At 37.6% G+C, this 23,582-nt stretch overlaps 1 protein-coding gene across 1 annotated transcript; it reads right to left on the bottom strand.

Moving 5' to 3' along the window:
- Positions 1 to 11,691: 11,691 nt before the first annotated feature.
- Positions 11,692 to 19,373, bottom strand: LOC141284285 (amino acid transporter heavy chain SLC3A2). Its single transcript, XM_073817291.1, has 8 exons — positions 18,998 to 19,373; positions 17,637 to 17,801; positions 16,912 to 17,009; positions 13,900 to 13,977; positions 13,723 to 13,778; positions 13,406 to 13,601; positions 12,246 to 12,353; positions 11,692 to 12,069 (listed from the first exon to the last, which is right to left on the bottom strand). The coding sequence occupies exons 1-8, from the start codon at positions 19,371 to 19,373 to the stop codon at positions 11,692 to 11,694; spliced, it is 1,455 nt and encodes a 484-aa protein (XP_073673392.1).
- Between the last annotated feature and the right edge of the window lie 4,209 nt (positions 19,374 to 23,582).

The raw sequence follows: 23,582 nt of genomic DNA, 5'->3' as shown, positions 1-23,582 counted from the left end.
TCCTATAGTTTTAAACAATTTTAATTCAACAGGAAATAGACAGAATCAATGATGCAAACTCCAAAAAATAAGGCAAATCTAAAATTCTGATATAAAGCCACTTTAGCAAAACTTAGCAAGAGCTCAGTGTTGATTTAATTCAGTTAAGTAACAGCTGTGACTCTGATCTTATGACACTGGTCTTACTTGTCATATGTAAACATAATGTTTGTGATGAGTGAGCCTGTTTTCCCTTCAATATAATCAAATTCATTTTAGATCTACTTTGACAGAGGCTCAGCTGCACAAGTGCCAACTTTGTCAGTCTCCAGCCAGAGTAAGGAAATGCAAGAAGTCAAAAGTTCAGCACAAAATACACTGGTGTTATGAGTGAGTCATTGAATCATTCATTTAACCAATTTGTTTAACTTCACTGAAGGCGGTGTATACACAAAGTCTTTTTCAACTGTTCATTTAGGCCAGTGCTGTTTTGGGGGCTTGCAGTTTTCAAAGTGCAAGTGTTTGAATATAATATTGTTATCATGCTAACGTATCAACTACAAAAACACATTTGAGAAAACGGTAGGCTAACGTTATGCACATATCCATTACATATCATGATGTCATGCACGTGTTTCGAGTTTATTGGTATTTGAGCAGGGTTAGTCTTTTTTTTTTTTTTACAAAGTGATATCGCCATCTACTGGCCTGGCATGAATAATACAGTGTTTTTATTAATTTTCACAGATCCGTGTGAATGGGGATCATTGTTGTCTGTACACAAAGCTTTTCAAAGACACAAGGAAAATTTTCATTCGAGCATCTGGTTATAGTATGCTAAATACACTACCAGTCAAAAGTAATTGAACAGTAAGATTTTTAATGTTTTTTAAAGAAGTCTCTTTTGCTCACCAAGTCTGCATTTATTTGAACCAAAGTACAGCAAAAACAGTAAAAATGTGATATATTTTTACTATTTAAAATAACTGTTTTCTATGTGAATATATTTTAAAATGTAATTTATTCTTGTGATTTCAAAGCTGATTTTTTAGCAGCATTACTTCAGTCACATGATCCTTCAGAAATTATTCTAATATCCTGAATCATTATTATTATTATTATTATTATTATGTTAAAAACAGCTGAGTAGAATTTTTAGAAGTTCGGAAGAACAACATTTATCTGAGATAAAAATGTTTTGTAGCATTATGAATGTCTTTGCCTTCACTTTTGATCAATTTGAAGCATTTTTACTTAATAAAAGTATTAAATCCTGAAAACGCAACAGTTTTCAATATTGATTATAGTAGTAGTAGTAGTAGTAATAATAATAATAATAATAAATGTTTATTTAACAGCAAATCAGCATATTAGAATGATTTCTGAAGGATTGTGTGACACTGAAGACTGGTGTAATGATGCTGAAAATTTAGCTTTGATCACTAGCCTGGCTAACGCCAAACCACGTCATGACAACGTCATGACTCGTGGTCTGGGAACCACATGTTCATTTTCTCGTATTCGAGGCGTGGTTTATGAATGCCCAGAGCCGGTTATTGGGCGATACGAATGTCTGTCAAATGTGCCTGTGCGTAGCTCATAGCCAATCGTTTCAATTATACCGGATGACGTATGTAGAGCGAACGCCAAAAGTTGCTCTTTTTTCAAAATAAACTTGCGTTCTAAACTACTTAGAACACTATCTAAGGCTGCATCGAAAGATAACTTCGCGTCTGTTGCCATGCTGGATCCATAGTTATAAACAAACTGCTTCGGTGAGTCGCATACACTGTAAAAAGTGTTCACCAGTTTTAACTTAAAAACTTAAGTTTAGCAGCTGCCTTAAAATGTTAAGTTAAATCAACTTAAGCCATTTCAACTCATAAGTTAAATCAACTCATTTTTATTGTAATAAGTTAAAATGACTTGTAGTTTTAAGCTGATTCAACTTAAATTTTTAAGGCAGCTGCTGAGCTTAGGTTTTTAAGTTGAATCTGGTAAAAAAATTTTACAGTGTAGAAGGCGTCATCGTCTTGCTGCTCCCTCCCCGTACTGTGATTGGTTCCCTATCTGAGGTGAAAATTTGGTCCATGGTTTCCAGGCTGCCTAGCAGCGTGAATAAAATCGCGCAAGGCAGCATGGGGAAACCCAGGCTGTTTGATCACAGGAATAAATTATATTTTAATATATATTCAAATATAAATCACTTTTAGAATAGTAAAATAGTAAAACATATTTCAAAATTGTACCGTTTTAGCTGTATTTTGGGTCCAATGAAAGGTTTGGTGAGCAAAAACTTTTTTAAAAATCTGTATATTTACATATTTATGTGCTTAATTAAAATACCCTGCGATTGTACTTTTGGTATGCTGAACTGGTATACTGTACTTAGGCCTGGTTTCACAGACAGGGCTTAGATTAAGCCAGGATTAGGCCATAGTTCAATTGTTCAAGGACATTTAAGTAATTTTTTTATAAACATGCCTTAGAAAAAAACATTACTGGTGTCCATCTTGAGACAAAACAAAGGCATTGATATATTTTAAGATCAATCAGTTGAAACTGCTCAGACTTATGTTTTAGTCTGGGACTAGCCTTAAGCCTTGTCTGTGAAACCGGGAGTTAAAGTCTTATTTTAAGTACACTTTGCCTATGTGCACTAGCTTTGACACTCAACAACAGTTAATGGAGATCACAGACCAATGCTAGAAATCAGAAACAAATCAATGCTTGTTTGAGTCAGCGATGGTCGCTTTTTTAAGATGAGGAAAGTATGACCATATTAGCCCGGTTCTGTCAGCACTGCACTGGCTCCCTATTAAACATCGTATAGATTTCAAAATCTTGCTAATAACTTATAAAGCCCTGAATGGTTTAGCTCCTCAGTACTTGAGCGAGCTCTTATCATATTATAGTCCCTCACGTCCGCTGCGTTCTCAAAATTCCGGTAATTTGATAATACCTAGAATATCAAAATCAACTGCGGGCGGCAGATCTTTTTCACATTTAGCACCCAAATTCTTGAACAATCTACCTAACACTGTTCAGGAGGCAGACACACTCTGTCAGTTTAAATCTAGATTAAAGACCCGTCTCTTTAACCTGGCCTACACTTAATACATTTCATAATCCAAATCCTTTAAAGGATTGTTAGGCTGCATTATTTAGGTCAACCGGAACCAGGGACACTTCCTATAACACCCGATGTACTCGTTGCATCAGAAGAAGAATGGCATCTACGCTAATATTAATATCTTTCCTTATTATTCCAAGGTCACCGGTATCCAGATCAGACGGTCACTGCAGTCTCCCGGATCTAGTCCGTACCCATCAGCACCCAGAGATATCCTCTACAGCCCTGAATGTCAGCAGAGACCACATCAAAGACAGATCATCAGTGAAGACCTCATCACCTAGACGGCCATCGACGCAAGACAGCGAAAACCAGATGAGTCCTCTCCAATCTGATTTTGTGGCAACTTGGAACTCTTGCATCTACATTAATATTAGTCTGTTTGTTTCTTATTCCCAGGTCACCATAGCCACCAGATCCAGTCCGTATCCAGATCAGATGGTCACTGCAGTCCCCCGGATCCAGTCCAAACGTAGAGCAGATGGTGGATCAACACCTACAGCCGAATGTCAGCAGATACCGTGTCAACTAGATGAGCCCCAGAGACAGATCATCAAGAAAGAACTCCTACCCTAAACGGCCACTGGCACAAGGCCATGGGAACCAGATGAGTCCTCCCCAATTTGACTTTGTTGCAATATGGAACTCTTGCATTATTATTGACATTTTATTTTATTATTTTAATACTGTAAGGTTGCTTTGACACAACTTGTATTGTAAAAAGCGCTGTATAAATAATCTTGACTTGACTCGACTTGATGAGGTCTAAGAGAAGCACTAAAGCACTGCAGATGTCAGAGAGGGATGGTTAAATATCCAGACCCGTTTGCGACTCCAAGTTCTGCCATGTGAAATTTTTGGACTGGAAATGATAGTAATGTACTGTGGAAAGAAAACAGTAATCCGATAACTTTGAAATTAAACATTGCACTTTCCATCAGACAAGAATGACATGAAAGGTATTTATTGATTAAATGCATACGGTTTTTATTGAAATTGTAAAATAAAGTTATATAACTTCTGTCTTTCTCACCCCTTCTCTCAAGGGTTTGAAGAGTCTCACCGCAAGCCACTGCGAAATTGAAAGGTAAATACTTTTAAGGTGACAGCTCCTTGGCTCTTTATATCTGTATCTCAGTTCATTGTAATCCAAACAGTCTCTTTCAAAATAGCTGAAGTTTAATCTTTTTAAAGTTTGGTGTAAATAGTAAATGCTGTGTATGGAAATTCCATTGTCTCTCAATTTCTGGAATTCCTTTTTTTTTTTCTTGTGTGAGGAATGTTTTGAAAAAAACTTTTTAGAGCAGGTTTCTTAAGGTCGTGCCAAAGAAAGAAAGAGCAGGACTGCAACCTGGCTTCTGGCTTTCTTCCACAACTCATCCTTGATCTGATCTTCTGCTTATGGACTGACAAACCAGATTCCAGTTTGCCTGGTAACCATTACCGGAACAATACAGCTATAAACAGAATATCGACAACCTCGCAATTACCTTAATGCACAAAGATCTTTGCACTTTCATCCCAGCACTCCTAAAAATCTGGGATTAGGCTGTCAGCCTCTTTAGGAATATGGCGTCGCCTTAAAGACTTCATGAAAATATTTCTTTGTGGGCAGAATAGCAAGCTCAAAGTAGATTTGGAAAAGCGGATATGAGAGTAAGTCTACTTCAGTGGGGAAAATTTACGGCACTGTATTAGTAACACACTCAAGGCGAAAATCACCCATAAATGTGTCTCATACAAACTCTTGGGTTTGTTCTGACAGGCCTCTTTTGCTTCATAGCTTGATAGCTTCATTCTGGTCATGAAAATCAATGAAAGTTTGAAGTCAGAATGCAAGTATTTATTTACAATATATCTGGAATTTTCTTTGGTGTTGCTGTTTTTTTTAAACCAGATGTTTCTTTCATCTGAATAAAACATGAATAATGCTACTGTAATTAAAACTCCACATGCGATCTATGATTTATGACTTGTTTTGGTTGAAATTGGCTTTTTTGTAAATGTGCATTATCTCATTCACTAAACTGTTACCTCCCTTTAAATCAATTGAAAACACATTTAGTAAAATGAATCAGAGATCAGTCTCATTGTTTGGAAACACGTAGAGCGCCAACAAAAATCATCACTGCCAATGACACAACAATTCAGATTGCTCATTCTTTTATATGCATCCAACTTTAAACACAGTTAATGGAAAGAATATAACAGGGATAAAAGTGTCATCGCTCTTCCTTCCCAATAGATTGTCATGATGTTTTGCTTCATCTCATATGAATGTTGATTGTGCTGTATGTCAATGAAAAACCTAAAGCAAAGTATTTAGATGGAAACTTAAAAAAGTGATATTCAAAGTACACAGTGTTTAAATAATTTAAAAAGAAGAATCTTATTAAAATGATGTTATAGCCCATTTTAATTTTAATTTAACTCGTAGGCCTACAAAACCTAAAACCTAAAACCAAAAGCCCTTCACACTAGATAATCTCCTAAAATCCAGAAAAACAGTAATTTATTGTATTGTATTTTATTTGTAGATTTAATATAACATAAGCATTTTTAAAGATGTTTATTTAAACATTTAATTTCCCTGATGTTTAACACAATTTGTTTACATATGAAGTACAAAAATGGCATGACATTTATCTAATGCTTTATATTTATATTATTTTGGGGGCCAAATGTAATGCAAAAGATGCAATCATGAGAGACTTGTCGAAGTTTCTTTTTTCATATTCTGCACTCTAAAAACAACAATTTCTTGGTTATTTGGCAACCCAGAACCTGCTGGTTATTTTGACTCAGCTTGTTGGGTTTTATACATTAACCTGTTTGCTGGGTTGTGTTTTGACATAGTGCTGGGTCAGTCAACCTATTAAAGGTTTTTATTTTAATAAAAATGCACCCTAAAATCTGTATAGGTTACAACAGGGCTAAATGCACACCCTAAGAAAAAAAAAGTGCTTTTCACTGTGCCCAAAGTGTATGACTGCAGAAAAATGTATATACAGTGCATTGCGAAATTATTCATACCCCTTCATTTTTTCCACATTTTGTTATGTTGCTGCCTTATGTTAAACTACTTTAAATTACTTTTTCCCCACATCAATCTACACTCCCTAGTCCATAATGGCAAAGCAAAAAATAGGTTTTTAACATTTGTGCAAATTTATTAAAAATAAAAAACTGAAAAGATCCCGTTGCTTAAGTATTCATGCCCTTTTCTGGGACACTCGAAATTTAGCTCAGGAGCATTCATATTGCTTTTAGATGTTACTACACTCCGAGTGGAGTTAAACTGTGGCAAATTCATTTGAATGAGTATGATTTAGAAAGGCACACGCCTCTCAGAAAAGGTCTAACAGATGAAAATGCATATCAGAGCAAAAAAGCATCAGCCAAAATTGCACGTGTATCTTGAAAAGCGGATGTTTTGGAAAGTGCTATGGCACGTTTTTCTGCCATCAAGTAGTTTAGAGGAAAATAATATCAAAGGTGCCTTTTACCCCAGGGTGCCTTTAGGCCCATTGTACCCTATATATATAAGAACAGTTCATATAATTTTTTTTTTATTATTATTATTTAATGTCAAGTCATACTTTTACAACCATAAAGTCTTCAAAAACATTCTGTAAAGGTTTTAGGACATGGCAGGAGCAGCAAGAGCAGTTAACCACAATCTGTGGGAAGAAAACTGCTATCAGTGGGCTGTTCCAGTAATGACATCAATAAAAATTACATCAACGCTTTTCCTTGTGCCATCTTGTTTGTCCGATATTTAAGTTTCAACCCGTCAAACTCATAGCATGACCACAGCTGCATCAATGGCACAGAAACTTTGTTAATGTATGTCGGGTAAAATCATTTAGCCAAACCAGCTGGGTCAAAAAAAACTCAGCATGTGTTCTGTCTAATATTTTCCCAGCGCTGGGTTGCCAAATAACCCAAGTTGGCTGTTTTTAACCCAGCATTTTTTAGAGTGTAATATATACCTTAATTTTATTCAGGAAGTTTCCCGACAGTCAAGTTTTCTCTCAGAACAAAACACAAAATAACTGCCGACAAATGTATCCAGTTTTAAACGGTCTGGCATGGACTACCCAACGCTGGGTTACAATGACCCAGCAGCTGAGTTACAGAAGCATTTGCATTAAAAGAAAAGAAAAAAGAAATACCTTTCAGCTCATTTGGTATCTGAGTTAAAACCGTGATGTCCTCTTTAATATCCACCCAAAACTTGCTTGTATAATCTGAGAAATTCAGCGGACAAAAATGAACATCTAGGTCATAGGAGGATAATGCTAACAGGCCAAATATGTTTCAGCATTTTGGAAACGGTGTAAACAAATTCCCATCTCAAGGAGCCAAACCATTTTGGTTAATACATCCACATAAGCACATATGTTGCTTTAAGGACAATAAATATTGAGTCAGTAAAATCTGAGAATCTGTGAGTGATGAACTGAGCCTCTAGTCTCATGCATGTTTGTGGAAATGCGGTTTTTAATTTCAAAGTGATATTGATTTACAGGGTAAATCTGGATTGACATTTGGTCTGGAACGGCAGAGAGCAGGAATAATCCAAAACGGATCTCACTGAGCACTTAATGCACAACATACACCAGACGTGTCAGAACGTGTGTATGCAGTGACTGTTTGTATAGCTAAGCAACTGCTTTCACATTTTGACAACTTGCTAACAGTTTTTAATCCATATTGTATTTATTTTACAGTCACATTCTACAGTATTTTTTCTTGTTTGTATGACTGACAGAATGCTAAGGTTAATGGAAGAGGGGCTTGCTGTTTCTTCACAGCTTGAAATTTGATAATATTTTGGATTCATGTATGATTTAACCTTTTCTTGGTTCATAACATATACAGTACGTTTGTGAATATGACTCAGAAGGTTAAGCAAATCAAAAGTAATTGATTTATTTCCATGTACTGAATTTTGTCATCTGTAATCATCTGCAGATGGCATGCTGGAGTTGTTTGTCACAGAGGAATTGCTTCCCGTCTCAACATTTGATTTATGAACAACTGATTTGATTAATTTCACATATGAATAACCAGTCAAGTGTAAAGTTACTGAGAAACCCCAATGAAAGTCTTGCCCTCTGCCCTGGCCTTATTAGAAATGAAAAAAAAAAAAAAAATGAAATCAAAATGTTCTGTTCCGTTCTGAATGCTAAGATTGTTCTCATCTGTATTACGACACATAATGTGCAGAGGTAAGGCGCTCTGTTTGATCCCTGAAACATTATTGAACCAAGATGGTTGTGATTTGCTCTCACAATCAACGGACAGAAAACTCTTTTCTTTTGTGTCTGGACTGTCATCGGGGGGACAGCTGGAAATGAGGTGGTCCCACGGTCCTCTAAAGTACAGCCTGCTAATTGGATCCAGATAAGAAGGGCCCACCCTTAAAAACTGAATTTTAGTGACAACTCTTTTTCAATTTTTATTTTAATAAAGGCATGAGACAAAATGTATTTTAAAAGATTATTTTTTCTTGCAAGGAAAAGTAAACAGTTATATAGGTTTGCTGCAGAGAAATACGCTGACTCAGCATTAATGAGGGAGGGAACGAGATGCTGTGTCCGAAAACACTAGGGGAGCACCCGCTGAGAACCCACGTTCTGAATCACATGTGTAATCAGTCCAATGGAAGGGCGAGATGTCACAGGCAGGTGACCTGAGCGACCAGGAATCTTAAAGCACATGCGGTGGAAGCGGCATCAGCTTCAGGGAAATGAAGTGCGCGCTCACAGGGATACCGGAAGTATGGCTTGAGATGCAGTAACTCGTTTCCTCGGGGAACCAGGGTTACATACGTAACCTGGGACGTTCCCCTTCAGTAACTCGAGCTGCATCCAAAAACGCTAGGGGAACGAGATGCCCACAAAGGCAAAAGGAGGTCAGAGGACTCATATGCATCACTCAGATCTATGGTGACAAGTCCTCGGACCTGATTTGAGACACAACCTGTTTGACTGTCAGCATCTTGAACTTTAGCCACATGACTGAGATGTGCTCGCTGGAGATTGCTACACCTTGTAACACCGGCAGGGGTGGCAGACTGATCTCCTGAGGGCACCGAGGAGAGATGGACACCTTGTAATGCGGTGCACCTCGCTCTTCCCCAGTAGGGGATGGAAATGGGATCCACAATCCACCTGCTGAGGTTTTGTTTTGAGGCAGTGAGACCCCTTTTGGGGGGACCATAGCAAACTAGCGGTTGGTTCGCCCTTCAACACAGGGCTCTGTGGACGTATGCTTCCAGTGCTCGCACTGGACACATACAATTAAGCTTCTGCTGGTCGGGCTCCCTAAAGGGAGGAGAACAGAATGCCTGAAGTATGAAAGGCTGCACGAGGGTAAAGAAACGCTTTGGCCAAAGCGAGGTAGGTCCACTGAGAGGGCCTGCAGGTCCCCAACCCTCTCAAGGGAGGACAGAGCAAGGAGAAGCATAAGAAAGTCAGCATACAATCTGAGATTTCCTTAATAGGCTCAAAAAGAGGCCTACAGAGAGCTTCAAGTATCACAGCGAGGTCCCACATAGGGATACGGGGTTGTACTGGAGGCCTCAGCCTCAGCACACCGTGGAGGAAACGTGTAACCAGGGGGTTCTTGCCCACTGACAGGCGACCCAGAGGGGCGTAGTAGGCCGAGATAGCCACCACGGAGACTTTCAAGGTGGAGTGGGTTAACCCTATAGAGAAGCGAGCCTGCAAGAACTCCAGTACTGTACCAACCGGGCAGTTAACAGGGTCAAGCTGGCGGATTCCACTCCATGAATTGAAGAGCCTCCACTTCAGGGCATACAGTTTCCTCGTAGAAAGAGCTCTGGATTGGAAAATTGTCTCAACAACCTCAGTACAAACCCTGTCCCGGCACATTCTCTCCAGAACTCCCGGGAGCAGAGCAATCGGGGGAAAAACGTACAGACGAAGCCTTGGCCACATCTGCACCTTGAGTCAGAGAGAACCAGAGGAGACACGGCGACGTCTCCTGAGTCGCAAAGAGGTCCACCTGAGCCTGGCCAAAATCTCGGAATGAAGCATCCACCAAGGAACCACACAAGGATCTGATGCACCAGCTTGTACAAGGGGCGCAAACGCAGACCTCCCTGGTGGTTGATGTAGTAGACCACTGCTGTACTGTCGGTGCGTACAAACACACGGCATTCGCTCAGGTTCGGGAGGAAATGTTTTAGAGCCCGAAACACGGCCAACATCTCCAGGCAGTCGATGTGCCACGTGAGATGGCAACTGCTCCACAGACTGCGTGCAGGGCTGCCAGAATCAACCAATCGTCGATGTAATTGAGTATGCGGATACCCTGGAGTCATAGAGGAGCCAGGAGAGGAGTGAGAGAGCTAGGCCAAAGGGAACAACCCGATCTTGGTATGCTTCGCCCCTGAAAGCAAACCTCAGGAACTTCCTGTGTTGAGGAAGGATGGAGACATGGAAGTATGCATCACTCAGATTTATTGAGACAAACGAGTCCTCGGACCTGATTTGAGACACAACCTGTTTGACTGTCAGCATCTTGAACTTTAGCCACATGACTAAGATGTACTCGCTGGAGATCACTGCGCCTTGTAACATTGGCACGAGTTGGCAGACTGATCGCCTGAGGGCACCGAGGAGAGATGGACACCGTGTAATGCAGTGCACCTCGCTCTTCCCCAGTAGGGGCTGCCCTCAGCGGTTCTGGGGCACAACTGTCAGGACTTCTTGGTCGAGGGCTACCTCGACTGAAGCACGACCCATAGGTCAGGCCTAGCCTTAGAAGTCCCCAACCTAAAGCTCCGCTGCTCTTGGTCCTGAAGTTGACGCCGGTTCCGCCGCATATGCTTTTAAGCTTCCTACTAAATACTATAAAAGAATAATATTTAAAAATAGAATTACCTCCACATTCTTGCTAGGGATAATTTCATTGCTAGCAATTTGTGCATCCTAAAACAAATAAATAATGTTCTTTTAAAACTTGTATTTATCAAAACATCCTGGAAAATGTATCATGGTTTCCACAAAAAAAGGCACCACCATTGTTTTCAGTAAATTACATTTAAAATATAATATTCAATTGAAAACAGTTATTTCAAATTGTAATTTTTTTTTTTTTACAAATTATACTGTTATATATTTTAGATCAAATAAATGCAGTGTTGGTGACCATAAGAGTAAAAAAACTTTAATTTTAATGAATAATTTATTTTTACATGAAGTAAACAGTGAGAGACTACACATAAAAGGTATTTGAAAAGTATGTTTCCCATTTTAATATAACCATCATGCAATAATAATAATAAAAAAAACTTAATTCTGTTTTTAATAAGAGTGCATAATAGGTGTCCATAATAATAAAAAGAAAAACAAAAAACAAAAAAAAAAACAAGCATCTTAATTCAAAATGGTATTAGTTTCTCTTTATTAGATTGTTTGCAAAGAAACAAAGTGCACTCCAGTCCCACTGCCGATATTAGTTGTAATAATTACTTACTCTTAGTTACAACTAACCAGAACTAAACATCATAAGTGTATTAAAAAGCTAACACAAGCCTTTCTATTTTAAGAGTTGTCAGATTCAAACAGTTTTATGACAATGGCCTCGTGCGGCTGCATTTTTATTGATTTCAGAGAAACAGGGCCTAATCGATCAAGACCTGTGCTGGTCACAAACACCCCACCTTCAGGTAGACTAGGAGCCCAGTCTGGATCCAGTGTGTGAGGTTCAGAACCCAAATTAAACAGGACCAGGAAGTGAACGCAGCCCCATGAACGCAGGAAAGCTAAAGGAGGTGTGGCTGTAGAATTAGGGCTGGAGGGTGACATGCTGGCATTGAAGGAAAGGAAGGTGAATCTGCCAAAGTGTAGAGCCTCTTCACGGGCACGCGACTGACTCAGTGAATGGAAGAGGGCTAAAGGTTGATACGGCTGATCCAGATCCTGAAAAGGTATTTTTAAATAAATCTTAACCTTAAATAAACCTTTTGTGCAATGGGAAGCTTCTATGCATGTTCTTCATGGAACCAGAGATGCCAATTAAAGACCTTTATTTTTAAGAGTGTTATTCAAACTGAAGCTACAGCAATGGTACATTGAAGATGGTTTTCTCATCTCACCTGAACTAGACTGACCTCATCTCCATATTTGATGATGGGCGTCCCAGGTAAAGTCATGATCAGGACTAAAATTGCTCTATGCAGCTCCCATGGTACTCCTCCACCCACCTGTGATTGGCGCAAACACATGTGACATTGCATAACATAAGAAAATTAACCCGACAATAAATACAGCAATAATAAACATCTTTTGTGCCAACCATAGTGTGTTCAATTGAGTTCAGTTGTTCAATTAATTATTGGCAAGGAGCATGGGGTCATCAAAATGTACAATTTCAAAGCCTTTTGACCAATTAATACCCAAAACTTTTCCATAACATTCACCTTATTTTGGTAAATTCTTAATGAACAATCAATCAATATAATTTATATTTATTGTATAATATGATATAATTAAAATTTCTCTCTGTGAAAGTTGTATCACATTCAATAAACCATAAATAAAACAAAATTCTACATGTTGAAGTGGTTTGAGGTGGCCTTGAGCAACATATACTATTTATTTATTTATTTTAAGCATGGTGGCTCATTTTAAACTGGTCCTTAGTTGGTTTATAAGCTGGTCTTTAGTTGGTCATGAGCTGGTTATAAGCTGGTCCTGGATCAGGACCCAGAACCAGCTTAAACTAGCTAATGACCAACTAAGGACCATCTTAAACAAGCTCAAACTAGCTACCATACTTCAAAACATACCTAACCAGCATATGCTGTTTTTTTTTCAACAGGGTAACCACAGGTTGAGAGCTGTAGCTCCAACAACTCAAGATGCACATTTTTGTTGCAGTTATGATTTCATTAACACCAAATAATTGAACTACTTTGATAATGACAGAACTTGTGTTCATAGTTGGCTAGAAATGCTTTTGGACAACACACCTCAGAACAGACTGAAAAAGCAGTTCAGTAAGGACCAGTTTAAATTCTGGAATCACTGGAAGAATCACTGTGTAGAATTCAGTCCCCCTTGAACACCATATGATTACACAAAGTAACATGCAACAGACATATTAGCTTAGCAGACTAGAGGGTATAAAGATGAAATGTTCGTTTAGCAGTCTAATGTTTAGCAGTAATGACTTTAATTTGATCATTTCATGAATTCTTTTGTGGATTTTGCTGTCGATAAGCAGTAGAGACAGTTCAGTGAAAAGTCCACTCACGGTCCAGCTCGGCCAGTCTCCTTGTGGCATCTGCAGACTGGCCTCCATGGCCTCAGCCACCTCAGTAGGAGACAGCGGATGGTGTGATGCGGGAATCAGTGACTTTATAACTAGCTCCACCAGTGAGCCATTAACAGCAATGCTGGACACATTGAGTGCTGGAAGAGTGTTATCTGTTTGCCTCACCATCAGTATTCTGCAACGAGTTAAGACCTCATTTATGTTGCTACTGTATATAGCATAAAGCACAGGATTTTATTCTCTAGGAACTGACTTTGTGTGATTGCCAGTATGAGTTCAACTGACAAACATGATACCTTTCATCATCTTGTGAATTGAATTCTTGCATCAGCACATTCCACTCCATTAGGGTCTGTGAATCATAAATAGACATCAGCTCTTCAGCAGACACTCACCATTTCACATCTCCAAGAAAAACCCACTCACATTTTCCACAAAACAAGACACGTCATTGTGTTTTCAGACAGTTTTACCTTTGCAGAGAAGGCTGCATCTGTGTCACAGATCCCAAACCCTGATACACCATGCTCCAGCCAATACCTTAATGAGTACTGGAGAGGAAAATAAAACCACATGAACAATAATAAACAAAAGGTAGGCAGAAATATTGACATAAAACAAAAATCTTGACCACAATCTTTCATTCGTCTATTGACAGTTAGAGTTGCCACAATAATATATTAAGCCTTTATTTAACCAGGACAGAACCTCACTGAGATTAAAAATCTCTTTTACAGGAGTGTCCTGGCCAAAATAGTTATACAAATACACATATGACAAACAATACATCATAACAGTAAAATATCAATAAAAGTACAGCATTAGAAGCATTTGCAAATCATTAAATCATTTTCTATTGCATGCATACATGTTTTAAAATTACTGAAAGACACCAACTGATTTAGCCGCAGTTTCATTTGAAGAGAGTTTCGGTCTGAAGGTGCAGCATATTCAAAAGCAGTTTTACCAAGATTAGTTCTATATATTTTTAACCCATTCTCTAAACTTAACTGATAGTGTTAATAAATAAATATAATAAGCATGATATAAAAACACATTTGCTGAAGCAACCATGCTATTTTAGGTCTTTTGTTGTGATTGTGCTTCATGGTACTTGTAGCCAGCCATTTTGCCTTGCACCAGGTGAGCTACCGAGCAAGTTTACTACACAAGAAAAGCTATACATTTAGAGCTGGTTGTGTGATGAAAACATTTAAATGGTAAATTGGTTTGATGATCTGAAACATTAAAGTGTGACAATCTTTCATTCGTCTATTGACAGTTAGAGTTGCCACAATAATATATTAAGCCTTTATTTAACCAGGACAGAACCTCACTGAGATTAAAAATCTCTTTTACAGGAGTCTCCTGGCCAAAATAGTTATACAAATACACATATGACAAACAATACATCATAACAGTAAAATATCAATAAAAGTACAGTATTAGAAGCATTTGCAAATCATTAAATCATTTTCTATTGCACGCATACATGTTTTAAAATTACTGAAAGACACCAACTGACTTAGCCACAGTTTCATTTGAAGAGAGTTTCAGTCTGAAGGTGCAGCATATTCAAAAGCAGTTTTACCAAGATTAGTTCTATTTTTAACCCATTCTCTAAACTTAACTGATAGTGTTAATAAATAAATAAGCATGATATAAAAACACATTTCCTGAAGCAACCATGCTATTTTAGCTTGCTTCTACAAGTCTTTGCGCTCTTTTGTTGTGATTGTGTTTCATAGTACTTGTAGCCAGCCACTTTGCATTGCACCAGGTGAGCTACCGAGCAAGTTTACTACACAAGAAAAGCTATACATTTAGAGCTGGTTGTGTGATGTAAATATTTAAATGAACATTTAACATTCAAACCAATTTAAATATTAATCAAAGATGACTCAAGTAAACACAACAAGCAGTTTTTGAATGAAGTTTTTTATTATGAAGGGAAAACAAAATCCAAACCCACATGACCCTGTGTGAAAAAGTGTTTACCCCCTAAACTTAATAACTGGTTGGGCCACCCTTAGCAGCAACAACTGCAATCAAGCGTTTGCGATAACTTGCAATGAGTCTGTTACAGCGCTGTGCAGGAATTTTGGCCCACTCATCTTGGCAGAATTGTTGTAATTCAGCCACATTGGAGGGTTTTCGAGCATGAACCACCTTTTTAAGGTCATGCCACAGCATCTCAATAGGATTCAGGTCAGGACTTTAACTAGGCCACTCTAAAGTCTTCATTTTGTTTTTCTTCAGCCATTCAGAGGTAGATTTGCTGGTGTGTTTTTGGATCATTGTCCTGCTGCAGAACCCAAGTTCGCTTTAGCTTGAGGTCACGAACAGATGGCCGGACATTGTCCTTCAGGATTCTTTGGTAGACAGCAGAATTCATGTTTCCATATATCACAGCAAGTCTTCCAGGTCCAGAAGCAGCAAAACAGCCCCAGACCATCACAGTACCACCACCATATTTAACTTTTGGTATGATGTTCTTTTTCTGAAATGCTGTGTTACTTTTACGCCAGATGTAAAAGCTCAACTTTTGTCTCGTCAGTCGACAGAGTATTTTCCCAAAAGTCTTGGGGATCATCAAGATGTTTTCTGGCAAAACTGAGACGAGCCTTTATGTTCTGTTTGCTTAGCAGCGGTTTTCGTCTTCAAACTCTGCCATGCAGGCCATTTTTGCCCAGTCTCTTTCTTATGGTGGAGTCATGAACACTGACCTTAACTGAGGCAAGAGAGGCCTGCAGTTCTTTAGATGTCATTGGGGTCTTTTGTGACCTCTTGGATGAGTTGTTGCTGCACTCTTGGGGTAATTTTGGTCGGCTGGCCACTCCTGGGAAGGTTCACCACTGTTCCACGTTTTCGCCATTTGTGGATAATGTCTCTAACTGTAGTTCGCTGGAGTCCCACAGCTTTAGAAATGGCTTTATAACCTTTTCCAAACTGATAGATCTCAATTACTTTCTTTCTCATTTGTTCCTGAATTTCTTTGGATCTCAACATGATGTGTAGCTTTTGAGGATCTTTTGATCTAATTCACTTTGTCAGGCAGGTCCTATTTAAGTGATTTCTTGATTGTGAACAGGTGTGGCAGTAATCAGGCCTGGGTGTGGCTAGAGAAACTGAACTTAAGTGTGATAAACCACAGTTATGTTTTAACAGGGGAAGGGGGCAAACACTTTTTCACTTTTTCCCTTAAAAAAAAAACCTTCATTCAAAACTGCATGTTGTGTTTACTTGTGTTATCTTTTATTAATATTTAAATTAGTTTGATGATCTGAAACATTAAAGTGTGACAAACATGCAAAAAAATAAAAAATCATTAAGGGGGCCAACACTTTTTCACACCACTGTATAGGGAACTCAATGTAAAGGGACATTTTTGGAGAGCCACATTTTTTTTCAATAAATCTGTTAAAAAAAAAGTAATATGCATGCTTGTTGATATCATGTATTCAGTATATATGTAATTTCCTTACTTGAATGTGCTCTGATGGACCGGACCAAACATCAGTGTCATTACCCGACTTCTGCTCAAACAGATCCAGCTCACAAAGGTCCAGCATCACTCTCACACCTGAACCATATACAAATCCACTGGATCAAATAATTTTACTTTATTACAACCAATATAGCCTAATATTACTTAATGTTTTAAATGCAAAAATTCACTATTGTTTAACAAGCACCAAGGAATTTACAGAAGCTCCAAAAAGAATTTGGAATGGATATAGCTAAAAATCTTTGCATTAGATAAATTGAAAACCAAGCATGCATTTCAAGTACAAAAACATTTTATATAAAAGGTAAAACAAAAAGCATATGGACACTTTGTGTGACCCTTGAGGTGAACTGTCTTCATAAAGCCACTATAAAGCAGCTTGAGGCCAGTTGTTTAAAGGTAATTAGTTAATACTGGCTAAGAAATATTTGCATCATTTGTTTGCACATGCCACTTTGATATCTTTATTATGTTAATGCAATGATGACTTTGAGACCAGTGTATACAGTGAGACTGGAGAAGACTGATGCAATATGACTAAACAGGGCCATCTAGTGAATTCAAAAGGTAGCACAATACTGATCCACTGTACTTGCAGATAAAACATTTAATGAAGACTTTTCCTTTTTAGAAAAGGCAGGATGCAAGTAAAAATAGCAAAATAAAACCAAGTGCATTTTTAAATAATGAAAATGCACATACCTGCTTTGCGGCTCTCTGTGATAAACTGTGTAAATTGTACAAGTGTGCCCAGATTTCGGTCAATCTCTGTCAGGTTGGTAGGAGAGATGTCATGCTGGAACAACCCCTCCAGGATCACTGCCCCGACCCCCAGTGATTTCAGATAAGGGAGCTGCTCAGACACCCCTAAATGAGAGTCATACACCATTGCGTTGGGATCACTACTGGAATTTCATTGCTGTTTACATGTATTAGTCCAACTAAACTATATCTTCTGTAGTTATATCGTGTACTAGTATTAGTACACGATATAACTACAGAAGAGTCAGTTTTTAAATAGGAAAAATATCGAAACTCGTTGGTCATTTTTGAACGCGATGCTATTGGTCTCATAGGATTCAATGATCTATGCTAAGCTATGCTAAAAGTGATATCGCCAGAACAGGAGAACGGCTGAATGGATTTCAAAACGGTAAAACTCAACTTATTAACTCGGGGGGAGTTGGAGAATGAGCCTATTTCTAAAAAAAGTGGAGTGTTCCTTTAACTGTCTTGAACCTGAACACACAGAGTACACGCAGAGCTAGACAAGTATAGCATTTGAGGTTAAAAAGTATATAAATTGTCTTTATTTATTTATTTTAGAAAATATCGAATCGTTTCCCTAGATAAGACCGTTCTTTCTCGGCTGGCAAAATTTAGAGCCCTTTGAAGCTGCATTTAAACTGCATTCCAGAAGTTCAAACTTGAGAGCACCATGGAAGTCCACTATGGACAGAAATCCTGAAATGTTTTTCTCAAAAAACGTAATTACTTTACGACTGAAGAAAGTAAGACATGAACATCTTGGATGACAAGAGGGTGAGTAAATTATCTGTAAATTTTTGTTCTGAAAATGAGCTCCTCCTTTAATATATATTTCATCTGTATATAATATTAGATTAGGTTATATTATGCAGAATTTATATATTTAATTATCAATTATATTTCATTTATAGGATGAAGCTTTAGACACTTTTGCACTGATATTGTTAGAAATGTTAGAAAACAGTTCTTAAAATAAAAAAGAACATCTTAGTGTAAGAAATGTTATAATAATCTACAGAACTTTTCAACTATAAGCAATCTTTTGTCCAATGGTAAGATTAGTAAGATGTTGACAGATGTCAAAGAACCTTTGTTATTAAGTTGACATTGTGCTAAATGTTCTGTCCTGTGGTTTCTGGAAACTACTCATAAACCCGACAATGTCTTAGACTTTGACATGCGGGAGTAATTTTAGGCTCCAGGATGAATGGAAAAAACGGTTTAAATATTTTGACAGCAGTAGATGCAATCTACCATTATTGTTACTGTTGCAAATGATGTTTTTATGAACTTACTGCTGATACGGCTGACCTCGTCACCGTCTGCATCCATGAAGTGTGCGGGCTGCAGGTGGTAAAACACGTCCCTCTGCCACCAGTGCAGTGAAGGAGATTCCATCCGCGGTGTCTGAATGATTATTGCGATTGCAGTGCCCAGCATTATCAGCCAGCCAATCCAGAAGCAAAGCACAAGACGAGAACGAAACTTCTTCCATCCCGGTCCTCCGGCGCATTTCAGCAGCTCTTCTCTGTTCAGGGGCTTCCAGACGTGCTGGCGCTGCTGAATGTCAGGGATAAGGAGAGGCACGGACTCTGAGCTGTCCAGATCGGCGAATCGACCTCCAGCAGATACGCTGCCATAGCCCGGATCACCTTCAACCTTCAGCGTCATCTGGTCTCACTGGATGTAGGAGCCATTAAGAAGAAAAACAGTTTGCACAAAACTAAGTTTTGCATGTGTTTTTATAGTGTCGGTATCCCACATAGCCCTACCACTATTAACACAAACAACCACAGCACCATATTTTATTTACATTCTCAAAAATAAAGATTCCAAAAGGGTGTTTTTGCAGTGCCCTTACCAAAAAGAAGTATACTACAAGTTTATTTTATTAAGTATACTTAAGTAAAGTTCGAATATATTTTAAGTATACTTAAGTATGTAGTAAGTATCAGTGTACTAGTAGTATACCTTTAAGTGTACTATTTCAATAGTCCTTGGGACTAAATTGGCCCAATTTCTAGTATATAAAAGTATACTGTAAGTATAACAGTAGTAAACTTTGAGTACACCACTAGTTTACATTTATGTTTTCATTTTGTAGGCTACTGCAAGTATACTAAAAGTGAACTTATAGATAAACGGATAGTTTACTAATTAAATACTTTTTTAATGCATTTTTAGTACACTTTGAAGTATAGTCTCAGTAGTTCCTGTTGGCCAGGCTGGGAAAGTGGCCAAAACCCCTCTAAAACCAGTCTGCAAGTAAAGTTCAAGTATATTTTAAGTATACTTTATGTAAGTATACAAATATCACCGTACTTGTAGTATACTTTTAAGTGTACTATTTCAATTCTCCTTGGGACTAAACTGGCCCACTTTCTAGTATATTATAAAAGTATACTTTTAAGCATTCTTTAAGTTTAACAGTAGTAAACTTTGAGTAAACCACTAGTGTACATTTATGTTTTCAGTTTGTGCTGCAAGTATACTAAAAGTGAACTTATAGGTATACTGATAGTTTACTAATTAAATACTTTTTTATGCATTTTTCGTACACTTTGAAGTATAGTCTCAGTAGTTCCTGTTGGCCAGGCTGGGAAAGTGGCCAAAACCCCTCTAAAACCAGCCTGCAAGTAAAGTTCAAGTATATTTTAAGTATACTTTATGTAGTAAGTATACAAATGTACATATTGAGGGTTGGTTCATTTTTCATTCTTTGTTGAATGTCTCTAGTGGAACAAACATTAAGCGCAACTACAAACTCAAACAAACTCAGTTTTATGACAAACTCAGTGTCATTTTTTAATATTTGTTCTTTAATGACTGAAGTTCTCTTGTGTATTTGTGTTTGATCTGCTTGGTTGGTTTGTAAAGACTTCAAAACAGAAGGAACTAACTCAAGAACTCAAGACACATTTATGTAATATTAATATTAGTAATAGTTATGTATGTAGTAATTATGAGCACATTCAGATCATTATTATTAATACATGGTAATTTATTATTTATTTGATTGATCATTTATAGTATAGGCTATGTATTCACAAACAAATCTCATATTGAATCAAACTATAACTGGTTCCCATTACTGTTAATCAAGGTTATTAACATTAACTAAAACTAAAAGTAAAAAACATCATTATATCAACTTAATGAAACTTTAATAAATAGTAAGCATTATAAATTTTAGCATTTCTCATTTTTGTTTACTTCAAGTTGAAGTACTAAATTAACTAAAACTAAATACAGTACAACTAAAAACTAAAATTTAATAAAGACACATAACAAACTAATAAAAAATGACAAAAACAAATTGACTAAAGCTAAAACTAAAATTAAACGAAATCAGAAAATCTAAAAAAAATACATTAAGAATATTAACCAAAACTATAACAGTGTACCAATGATACAAAAAATAACACTCCTTTTATTGTCTATCAACTTTTTTCAATATTTATAATTCCTAATTATTTTGATAACATTTTTAAATGTTGTTTTGCTTTGACAGAAGCTTTAAGATTAAACAAGTTCAAGTTTGCAACAGATCCATGACAGATTAGCACAAGTGGACCAGATAATGTTATTTCATGCTACAGCCTTGGTATTCATGCCAGTTAGTTTTACAAAACTTTACATAAAAATCTCAGTGTTATTAAGTATTTCTTGGTTCGTATACAGTACTGACAATGTAGGATGAACACTGTTAAATCGTCCCACTGGTGAATTCTTGTCACAAAGACAAGATAATATACATATACAAACAGCTTTTGTACTTACCTGTTGTGAACGTCTGACAGCACAAGTTCTCTCTGACTGTGTTTTTGTTTCAGTTTTCAGTTGATTGTTATGACAAGCACACCAGTATTGTTGCAATGGAGAACAGGTTAAACTTCAGTGAGGTCCAAACGCTCTTGTATCCTTGAACTTCTTGTTTTTAACTCTCTTCGAACATTAAAGTATGACAGTAACCCCAAAGATGAGGGTTCAGTAATTAGTATAGAGGTGTCAAGGCCCATGACACCTCAGTCACACATTCTTCAAAGGTTATGGTACATTCACTGTAGACCAAGTGACACTGAGTTTATTAAATGACTACCGGTGTATGTTCCCCTTCTAGTACTGTGCTTTAAATGTACAGTACATGTAGTTTAAGTTTAAATGCTGTTCTAAATTAGTTCTGCTTTTTTTATAGCAAATGTAAATAGATAATTGCACACACACAAACAATAACAAGCACAGAAACCTGTCAAAGCCGTCCTGTGACATTTACAAATAAAACATTTTCTCTACTGAAAAGCTGCATTATACATCTTGAAATGGCAACATTTCTGTTTTTAAGAAAACAGCTTCACTCGACTTTTAAAAGGGTCATGAACTGCCTTTGTTTTTTTATTTTGTTCTGTTCTCTGAGGTCTACTTATAATGTTATCAAGATTTTAACATCAAAAACATCATAGTTTAGAAGTAATAGGCTATTTTCTGTCTTGTTTTTAACCCCCTTAGCAGAACGCTCTGTTTGAATAGATATGGCAGATCGTAGAGTCGAAAGTGAACACCCACTGCTATGATTGGCTAACAGTGTACATTCATTCCTCATAGATGGACGCCGTTGTGATTTAGGTTTAAATTAAGATCTGCTCATATTGCACCATAATTGTTTTTAGGCAGTTTTACAGTGTTGCGCTTTAACCAATCACGCACGATTCTGTTGAGCTTAGGAATGCAATGGCCAATCAGAGGCATTCAGATGAGTCATCTGTGAAACTTGTTGAGTGCTCACAATTTTCTCATCATAAACAGCAAAGCGGAGATGTACAGTATCTCACAAAAGTGAGTACTCCCCTCACATTTTAGCAACCATTTTAGTGTATTCTCTCAAGGGACAATACTATAGAAATGAAACTTAGATATATTTTAGAGTAGTCAATGTGCAGCTGGTATACCAGTATAGATTTACCGTCTCTGAAAATAACTCAACAAACAGCCATTATTGTCAAAATAGCTGGCAACAAAAGTGAGTACACCCTAAGTGATAACAGCAGTATGTTGTTTAACCATGCAAAGCCACATGTCCTATTCTTAATGTTTATGTTTTCGTCTGCTTGACAGGACCATACAAAGTTGTGTATCTTGTATTAGAGCAGTTAAAATTAGGTGCTTTAAGTACAATTCTCTCATACTGACCACTGGATGTTCAACATGGCATCTCATGGCAAAGAACTCTCTGAGGATTTAAGAATTAGAATTTTTGCTCTCCACAAAGATGGCCAAGGCTATTAGAGGTTCAGAAACACCCTGAAACCGGGTTACACTACAGTGGTCAGGGTCATACAGAGGTTTTCCAAGATGGCTTCCATTGTGAACAGGCCTTGCAAAGGTCGATCAACGAAGCTGAGCACTCGTTCTGTGCGTCAGGTGCAGAACATGGCTTCAAAAAACAGATGCATGAGTGCTGCTAGTATTGCTTTAAAAGTTGCAGAAGTAGAAGGTCAGCTTGTCAGTGCTCAGACCATTCGCCGCACACTGCAACAAGTCGGTTTGCATAGGCGTCGTCCCAGAAGGAAGCCTCATCTTAAGCTGGCTCACAAGAAAACCCCCGTTTGCTGAAGACAACCTGTGCAAGAGCATAAATTACTGGAACCATGTCCTGTGGTCTGATAAACTTGTCTGGTGAGGAGTACCAAGAAAATTGTGTCTTGCCTGCAGTCAAGTATGGTGGTGGTAGCATCATGGTCTGGGGCTGCATGAGTGCTGCTGGTACTGGGGAGCTGCAGTTCACTGAGGGAAACATGGACCCCATTATGTACTGTACAGTCGTGGCCAAAAGTTTTGAGAATGACACAAATATTAGTTTTCACAAAGTTTGCTGCTAAGCTG

This window comes from Garra rufa, chromosome 14 (assembly GCF_049309525.1).
Source record: "Garra rufa chromosome 14, GarRuf1.0, whole genome shotgun sequence".
NCBI classification, from domain to species: Eukaryota; Metazoa; Chordata; class Actinopteri; order Cypriniformes; family Cyprinidae; genus Garra; species Garra rufa.
The sequence above is the reverse complement of the archived record's forward strand: the minus strand, read 5'-3'. Positions and strand labels throughout refer to the sequence as shown.